At 35.4% G+C, this 9,899-nt stretch overlaps 1 protein-coding gene across 1 annotated transcript; it reads left to right on the top strand.

The window, feature by feature from the left end:
• Nucleotides 1–1,629: 1,629 nt before the first annotated feature.
• Nucleotides 1,630–2,577, top strand: LOC123649415 (olfactory receptor 1C1-like). Its single transcript, XM_045567535.1, has one exon. It carries the CDS (start codon nucleotides 1,630–1,632, stop codon nucleotides 2,575–2,577), a length of 948 nt encoding a protein of 315 aa, XP_045423491.1.
• The last annotated feature ends 7,322 nt before the right edge of the window (nucleotides 2,578–9,899 follow it).

The raw sequence follows: 9,899 nt of genomic DNA on the forward strand, positions 1-9,899 counted from the left end.
TATAGTGCATTGTGTTCTCCAGCATTTATCAGCTATCTTTGTATAGAACCAAAAGGTGTAGATTGGGTGGTGCTAAATTATCTGGTTTTGTGATAGGAATTATGACTAGGGAAAGAAAATGAAGAATGTGAACAGTATCCTTTAAGGCATTGATCCTACCCACCCTATTCTGAATGTTTTTATGTGTGTCTTTTGAAGTAGATATTTCTTTACTTATATACAGCAAGTACATCTGGTGAAATAAAATAACTTGGAGATATTTGAGTAAATAATCCTATTAAACAGATAAATAATAATTATACATTATAAATTTAGGAGAACCGCCTGAAACTTCACATGCATATGTTAATATATGACATGTTTTATAGAGAAGTTATTTTAAGAATTTTATTCAGTAGAATCCTGGATGTACAAATAAAATAAAAGTCTTAAATAGCTCATGGAACATTATGAGGAAATAATGATACTTGGACCAAAAATCCCAAATCTCTAGCAGCTTCTGCACCATGTGTTTTGCTCAACAGCCATATGGCCTGTTCAAGGCCATTGCAGCAAGCTAGATTTAAAACAACATAAACTCAACAACATAGGCTTGAAAAAACTGGGAGAGCCTCAGATGTCAAAGTAGATGTTCTGGAATCCATAGTTAATCATGAATTCAGCTTGAGTCAGAAAAAAATCTTTGATCCTAAATAAGTTGTGCATAAAACCTGGATCATAGAAGGAGCTCAATAAATGTTAGCTGAAGGAAAGTGTGGATTGCATGAATATATGGATGTTTGGTTGCTTTCTGATTGTTATAAAAGTAATTTTTATATCTTCATATTCCAAAAATAAGGTATAATTTAGATTGATATAGAGACGAAAACTTGGAGAGTACAGTGAAGGGCTGCAAGTAGCAAGACATCCTATGAAGAATTTTGAACGGTATGGGGGAATAGTGTCACCTCCTCTAGAGAAAGTAGTGCACCCGAGCTTCTGTGAGGCAGGGGCCTGAGCCCACCCCACAACCACTGGGCTTCAGACTTACCACACTGGTCAGTGTGGACATTGAATCAGATGACCAGCAGAGACTAAAGAGTCTGTCACCTGAGGAACAGGGTCAGGCTTGGGATTATCAGTGGCCAAAATTTATTCTTACAAAAAGAAAGAAAGATGACTTGAGGATACCTGCCATCATGGATATGAATACAAGATTAGGAGGAAAATTACTCCTTAAAGGTAAATATTTCTGCTGGGTCAGAGTAGACAGTATCACTGCTAAAAATAATAAATAATCATATATATAAAGTCAATATAAATTACATGATTACTGTAGATGAAGGAAAATAATTGGCCGAATTAAAAAATGACCATTATTTACAGAATTTGTATTTTTCATTTGGGGGAATAAATAATTCTTTCTTTATAGAAGTTGAGATTGTACACCTAGTATGTGTATGTGAATATATATACAGAATATTATAAACACAAGGTGTAATTGGCAAGAATCCAAGCAAGCAAGAGTTTGGATGGTGTTTAATTATACACACACACACATACACACACACACACACACATTCTTGTGAATGAGAGACTTGACATTACTGGTTTCACAATTTAATATTTTCTTCTAGATTCAATGAGAATATGGAAAAAAGAAATCTAACAGTCATCAGAGAATTTGTCCTTCTGGGACTACCCTGCTCAGCAGAGCAGCAACACATGCTGTCTGTGCTCTTTCTCTGCATGTACTTAGTCACTGTGCTGGGGAACATGCTCATCATCTTGGCCATTGGCTTTGACTCTGGCCTCCATTCCCCCATGTATTTCTTCCTGAGTAATTTGGCCTTTGTGGACATCTGGTTTACTTCCACGATAGTCCCCCAAATGGTAGTGAACATCTTGACTGACCTCAAGACTATCTCTTTTGCAGGTTGCCTTACTCAGCTCTTCTTCTTCATTTCTTTTGTGAACATGGACAGCCTCCTTCTCTGTGTGATGGCATACGATAGGTATGTGGCAATTTGCCACCCTTTACGTTATATCACCATAATGAATCCTCGCCTTTGTGTCCAGCTGGTGGCTGGGCTCTGGGTTGTCACCTACCTCCACGCCCTCCTGCATACCGTCCTAATAACACATCTGTCCTTCTGTACCTCTAACGTCATCCATCATTTCTTCTGTGATCTCAACCCTATCCTGCAGCTCTCTTGTTCTGATGTCTCCTTCAATGTATTGGTCATTTTTATCGTAGGAGGTCTAGTGGCTCTCACACCCTTGATATGCATCCTTATATCTTATGGACTTATCTTCTCCACCATTCTGAAGATCACGTGTTCTGAGGGCAAACAGAGAGCCTTCTCCACCTGTGGCTGTCACCTGTCAGGGGTGGTGCTGTTTTATGGCACATCCATTGCTGTCTACTTCAGGCCCTCCTCCTACCTTGCTCCTGAGAGTGACACCCTGTCAGCTGTCATGTACTCAGTGGTGACTCCCATGCTGAATCCTTTCATCTACAGTCTGAGAAACAAGGCTATGAAGAGAGCAGTTGAGAAAATGCTTTGCAAGGGCACAGTCTTTCAGCAGCAATTATGACCTTAATGATGGATTATATAACACTAGTCTGGTGATAAGAAAAAGTGTATGCCTACATGGTCTTAATAACAGTAATGGGAGAAACTGATTGCTGTTAAATGTCTCCCTTATGCTAGAAACTGTGTTAAGCACTTTGTATGAATTATCACATTTAATCTCCTGAATAATTGTATAAAAATTAAGAAGCCTATTTATTGATAAGGAAAATGAATTTTAGGGAAGTTTACATAGTGTACATACAGTTCACAGCTTGTAAGTAAATAGTTTCTGATTCCAGTACAAATATGCTTTAGTAATAAGATGTAAGTCTTTGCAATAATGTTCTCAAAAGCAAGAGATCATGACAAATTCTCCTGAATTTAAAATCTATAAATTCAGATTTGGAATTAAAGGGGCATAGATTCTAGCGGTAGCTCCACAATGTAATGGAATAACAGGGCTCTCAGGTTTTTAACAATGTGTCTTCAAAAAATACTCAAAGAATTTATTCACTCTTAATTTAAATATAGTCAATGATTTTATATTATTAACTCATGTCCTTGTCATAAAATGTCTGCTTTTGGACCTTTGTGAACAGTGGCTTTAATGAACATATATGCTATACTTTTAAAAGTATAAACACACACACAACACACACATTCCCAAGGAAGAACAAATATATATAGATATAAGAAAATTTAAATCCACTCAGGGGAAAAAATGTTTCTTCAAAAAAGCAATAATGTCGGCAAAGTTGTTTTACTCTTCCAACATATTTATCTAATTTAAATACCAAATAAAGACTATAGATTCTCAGATTATAAGTAAATAAATAAATAAAAGCACTGAAGAGGGGATTTGTAACTTGAGGTTTTACCTATTAGAAATTGGTATTTGCATCATACATGTACGGTTAATAGATTATCTGTCACAGAGGTTAATTCAAACCCTCACTAGAGCTTTAGGTGTAGAAAATTGTTTAGGATTATGGGTTTAATAGCAAGACATTGGTACAGTTTGAAGATTATCTGTGTTAGGCTTTCAGATATCACAAGGGTCAGCCCTGGATTGGGCGTCCTATCACCCCATGCTGTCAAACATTAGATTAACAAGGGTTATTTTATCTAGTAAAAATTAACATTATATTCTTCATTATCACCACATTTTCTTTCTTACTTGAGTTAGTCTACTTCTCTACATTAACTTGTATTTTCTTGAATCAGATTGAAATCCCCAAATCATTTGTTACAGATTCATGGTAAAGCTCCAATTGTGTAGTAGCTTCTCAGAATGAAAATAGGGTGTGAGCCTAATTGACTCTTTTCTTCTCTAAATATCTAAATAACAGCCAAAATGCAACAACTATGTAACAAGGAAAATTATACACCCTCCCCTCAAATATATTTTGAAAAATTTCACCTGTCTGATAACAATGAACTTCAGCAAACATGTGAGGCAAATGGGAGCACATAGCATCTCAGCTTCTACCATTCACTTAACAGCAAAATGAAGGTCGTTGTTTCCAATGTGTCCTGCTCCAACCCTTACTACAGGCACTTTTTTATTATTTAAGTGAAAATAACGAGAAAATAAAGAAAAAGAGAAATATGTGAGTAGTGAGAAGGAAATAGTAGTGAATGTTAGGGGTAGATACACAGCAGTCTCCACAATACACCAATGTATTTCTTCCTAGACCTCTTCAGAGACTGGAAAGGTAAATGCAGACTAAGATGTCATTTGGTAGCATGAACCTGGGTTTTATAATGTGTTTGTTGTACTTCAAAATGAATAGGGAATGCAAAATTCTACTTTACCACTGAGATAGTAAATTGTACTCATAAAATTTAAGATTTAACCAATATCATTTTACTAGTACAGTTGACTCTTGAACAACACGAGTTTAAACTGCAAGAGTGTGTTTATATGTGGATTTTCTTCTGCCTCTGCCACCCCTGAGATAGCAAGACCGATCCCTCCTTTTCCTCCTCTTCCTCGGTCTACTCAGTGTGAAGATGGTGAAAATAAAGACCTTTATGATGATCTACTTCCCCTTGATGAATAGTATATACATTTTCTCTTCATTATGATTTTGTAAATAACAGTTTCCTTTCTCTAGCTCACTTGATTGTAAGAATATATGTATAATGTATATAATACATACAACATACAAAATATGTGTTAACTGAGTGTTTATGTTATCAGCGAGGCTTCCGGTAAGTGGTAAGCTATTGATATTTAAGTTTGGGGAAAAAGTTATAGGAAGATTTTCAACTCAGTGAGGGGTTGGTGCCTCTAACCCCCACGTTGTTCAAGGGCCAACTGCAGTTCAGAGGACACAGGTGACTGCAGCACACTGGGAAGGCATGAAGTTTGAGACCCCTGGTGCAGCTCCTCAGGCCTCCTTTGCCACATTGAGATGCAGCATGACCCAGGTTTAACACATGAGGCCTCCAAATCATACTGGGGGGTCATTACCTTACACAAGAGGATTTATATGATTGAGGAAACATCTCCATTTTATACTATCATAATTATATATCTGTCATTGACATGTTCAGCAGGCCCTGTCGATATAGCCAGTAATTCTAATTTTGTTACCATGAGCAACCTAGAGAAGTCATGCATATCCTTCTAAATATATGCCGTAAATAAGATTTTTAATTACCTTTCTAATGGAAATTACCATCATCAGGAGATCTTATTAGACTAATTATAAAAACATTTGACTAGGTAATTTTTTCTTACCTGTGTCCCCAAGATAGGAAAATTTAGCTGCAGACTCAGATGCTAACCTTTTTCTTCCTAGACACTTGAAGAAATAAGATGAGAAAGAGTGGATGTTGTATATGATTGTGTGGGCAACTGGTTTAAAGGAGGATGTGGGTGTAAATATTCGACGGATGTCTGTAAATTGTCAGGGCAGTCTTGGTCAGAAAATTATATTTTTGTCCTGATCCATCAGCTATTACTCTCTGTACTGTTAACACTTTAGTAAAATGCAATTTCTACAAGAAAGAGTAGACTAAAAAGAAACACCAACAAATCACACAACACAATACAACAACACAAAAGTAATAAAACTTTATTTTTATCTCTGAGCTTTCCATTCATACTGTAACAATTAAAAAACAGACTCTGTGAAAACTGAGAAATAAAGAATTTTGGAGATAAAATGCATAAGTCCCAAATAATTTTAACCCTATAGAAACATTGAAAACTAGGATAGATATTTAAGTAAATAAATAAATGAGGACAGTAGCTTAATTTCTTCTATGTATGTCTATATGTACGTATGTATGTATATATCTATGGAGAGAATGAAGTAAAGAGAAAACAATTACCAAATATAAAATAAGGAAGATAGGGTACAATTAGAACCTCTCAAAGGAGGCAGATTCAGTGATTACTCACTGCCCGGGCCTCATTCCAGTCCCAGATCAAGGCCTTGAAACCCCACATGAGAGCTCCCAAGACCCACAGCGCAAGGTCTGCCAACCCAACACTCCTGTTGTGACACTTAAGGTGTCTGCTGATATCACTGTCTCTGTTTCTGTTTGGATTAACTGGCTTATTTCAGGAACTGGAAGCTTTTACAATATGGAGATTAACAGTCAGAAAAAAGGATACTAAGAAAGGGTTTGATGAAAGGTGAAATAATTTATTCCCTGTTTTCTGAACATGGATGCAATGTGGATCTGTGGCAGCTATCTTGCAACCCTCAGAAACTCAGTGTAATAAACAGATGTATACTAACATCCTCTTTGATGTCCTCATAGAACCCTAAGACAACAAATGTGAAAGTGAATGTTTATTGACACTGGCTTTGCACACAATCAGCTGAAGAAGCAGTAGCAGACACATACCTTCAAATTTTCTCTTTAGGTGAAAAACAATAAGGTCATACTGGATTATTTTAATTTCACAATATGAACAAAATAGAAGATAGATCTAGTAAACCCAATATAACACAAGAGTTCCAGAAGGAAAAAAAACTAAAAACAATGAAATAAAATTGTGATAAACACATAATACAACAAACATACCAAAGAGAAAAGACAGATATTTTTGCTTGTTTGATTTTTTTTTTTTTTTTAGGTTGAAAAAGGACCATTGAGTGCAGGATTGGATAGATTCTAAAATTAGTTGCTATGCCATATAAAGTTTCCCCATCACTAATAAAGGGTTAGGATTAATTAAAAGGTAGTGACTAAAGGCTAAGAATTCATTAGAAGGTAGGTTATGAGAGTGAATTTCTTACTGACTTTAAATGAAATTACATATAACAAAGCCAATATTTTTTTCAACGTTGTAATGAAACAATGTTGAAGGAAAAGACATTATTCAAGGAGCTGCTGTCTGTTTTTTCCTTAAAGTTGTAGGTTCTGAGAACCTATTGACAATGTGAAGTGAGGATCTGCTGTAGCTCATTTATTAAACATAACTGACTTCACAGCTGGAATAAAATAGTGTTAGTTGTCTTAAATCACATACATATAAACAAATAAATTATGATTCAAGACATGAATGTAAATAAACTCTGTAAGCATTAAGAAAAATGTTATACCATAGAACTTTTAGGTATTGAGTAGCTTTATTAATCAATTCAGACTTCACAAAGAAAAACTGAGTTGCTTAAACCATGAAATTTCTAAAATATTTAAAGTATGAATGTCAATGAGAAATTGGAAAAACTATTTGTAATACATATATATCTAGAGAAGAAGCAAGGAAAAAGAACACATTGCATAGGTTTCCCATTGTGAACCCAGATTAATTTCATCTGATCATATAATAAAACTTCGATATTCTAGCAGGGCCAAGTTTTTGAGACTTGTCTGAGAAAATTGTAATGGACAGAAGTGTACAAAACTCTGTCTCCTCTCAGTCCCTCTGTCTCTGTCTGCTCCTCTCTCTCTCTCTCTCTCTCTCTCTCTCTCTCTCTCTCTCTCTCTCTCTCTATCTCCATAGAATTTAACAATGTTCATTTATCTTTGTTTATAATAAAGATTAAAGAAGATTGGAAGTGAACTTAGTGTCTACTAAAGAGGATGACACCTTATGGCCTAGATTTATTCACGTAGTAGATATAAACTGGATGCTAAAATGTTAGTACAGATATGTGGGCCTGAAAAGTGGTGGTGACAAATTGTAAAAGAAAAAGTGCATTAAAGAGTATTGTGGACTCATACCTTCCTAGTAAAATATTTGTGTGTATACAAATTTATCTTTGCTTATTAGGAAAATATCATGAAATATATAGCTTAAAAGGTCAAAAAGTAAACCAGTTACTGAGATCACAAGCAATCTTTACTATCTTCATTTCTTAAGTTTGACTTTAGGTTGAATTTTTTAAAACTTTTTCTTTACATATGATCTAAGTCCCTCTTCAGTAATTTTTATTTCCATCAACTCTTTCATCTGATCCATTCACACAGAATTATTTCCAGTCCTTGTAATTTATTATTATGCATTAGGCTTCTCTGATTGTCGTATGCTTTTTGCCCACTATAATACAGCAAAAGTCACTACTTTACCCTCTAAAATTCACTTGACTTCCATGTTTCCCTATTCCACGTGTAATTATCATAGCAGTTTTCACACTGGTTTTTTTTTAATAAATTGTTTTTCCTTTATTCAGCTAGCTGTTCATTGCCTGGAATTTAAGATTTTTGGTAAAGTTTTTGTACCTTGTGAACTCTTCTTTCCAAGCATCATTGGTTTGCTTTTGTTCTTTTTAGTCGATCTGAAAAGGTAAAGATTCTAGCCACTTGCTACCTAAGTAAGATTATTTTTTTCTTTCTTTTTCTTTCAACTAATCAGATACTAGTTATAGTAAGGCCATTACACATATCGATAGAGATGCATTTCAAATGATAGTGTGTTAGCAGGATGTTCATACCCAGTGACCTTTCTTAACACCAGCCAATCCATGATATCACATTACTGTTCTTCCAGTACTCCAAAAGAAAAGGGGATTGATAAAGTCAGTTATTACCAAGGAGAAATGTAGAATTGCAGACTAACTTTGTTACATTGGATTACAAGCGACAAGAACTTAATATTATCAAAAAATAAAGTGTATGTACAAAATTACACCAGTATTTTATTAATCCAAGTAGCACCTACTTTGGTGTAGCAATGTGAATCATATTCTAGAGATTTCTGTATGCAAGAAATGTCGTACTACACTCTTTTTAAAATTCAAATAAATCTGACACTGGATACTACAACAAATTCTGCTAATATGGTGGGAAATCAATTTTCAGTCATTTTTGGAGCCCTGTGTTCTACCCTAGTATCTAACCTGCCCTGATACCAATAAAATGCTTCTTGTCTGAGAGCACTTGGTCTTTTGGTCCTTGCATGCTGCCACATCTTATCATTCCCCACTCATGGTGACCTGTGCCATGGCTAGGAGGGTGTCCTTGCTCAAACGCCCCACTCCAGTTCCAGGTTGTTCCCAGGAGCTGACTGCTGACCCTTATCGTTGAAGCCTGAGATTTTCATTGCTTCCCCACCATTCAAGGAGCTTTCTTTTTGATTAAAAATGTGTATATTTTACATTCATAAGGGTTCACATACCCTATGAATGCAGGCGAATACATTTGCACAAACTGCACACACCCAGGCTACCAGTATCTAGATCATGAAACAGAACAAAACACACAAAAAAAGTCCCTTTCAGCTTTTCTGTCCCAGTCCCCAATATACATATTATCCTGATTTCTCTCATACAGACTGTTTTTAATAGTTACATAAACTAAATGATGTCACACAGGGTATATGCTTTTGTGCCTGGCTTCTTGTGCTTGATATTATGCTTGTGAAATTCATGCATATTGTTGAGTATAGCTGTAGAATGTTCATTCTAATTGGTGTTTATAGTGTTCACTTGTCTGTATAGGCAGGAAGGTATCCACTGTAAAGCTGAGAGTCATCTGGAGAGTTTCCACTTTGGAATATGTGTGTGTGTGTCTGTGTGTGTGTGTGTGTCTGTGTATAATTTAGAATAAACATTACAGTGTTTTTGGACAAATGTTGCATATTTTTTCTCTTTTTTTCTAGTCTTTTATTTATATCTTTCTCTTATTTCTTCCAAACATACTACAGCACTATTGTGATACATTGGTAATTAAAAACTGAATTTTATGTGGTGCTATTAGTCTTCTACTTCTTTAGGACAGATAACCACAAACCTATTGGTTTAAAAAGCACAAACCTCACAGTCCTTTAGGTTATAAATATGACATGGGTCTCATTGAATTAAAATCATGATGTGACAAAGAATTTCTCCTTCATAAAACTTTAGTCAAGCTCCTATAAACAAGGGCCAGTCCTTACCA

The sequence above is a fragment of the Lemur catta genome, chromosome 13, assembly GCF_020740605.2.
Source record: "Lemur catta isolate mLemCat1 chromosome 13, mLemCat1.pri, whole genome shotgun sequence".
Classification (NCBI taxonomy): domain Eukaryota; kingdom Metazoa; phylum Chordata; class Mammalia; order Primates; family Lemuridae; genus Lemur; species Lemur catta.

Coding starts and splice junctions, on each gene's coding strand:
- LOC123649415 (XM_045567535.1), top strand. CDS start 1,630: ATGGAAAAAAGAAATCTAACAGTCATCAGAGAATTTGTCCTTCTGGGA.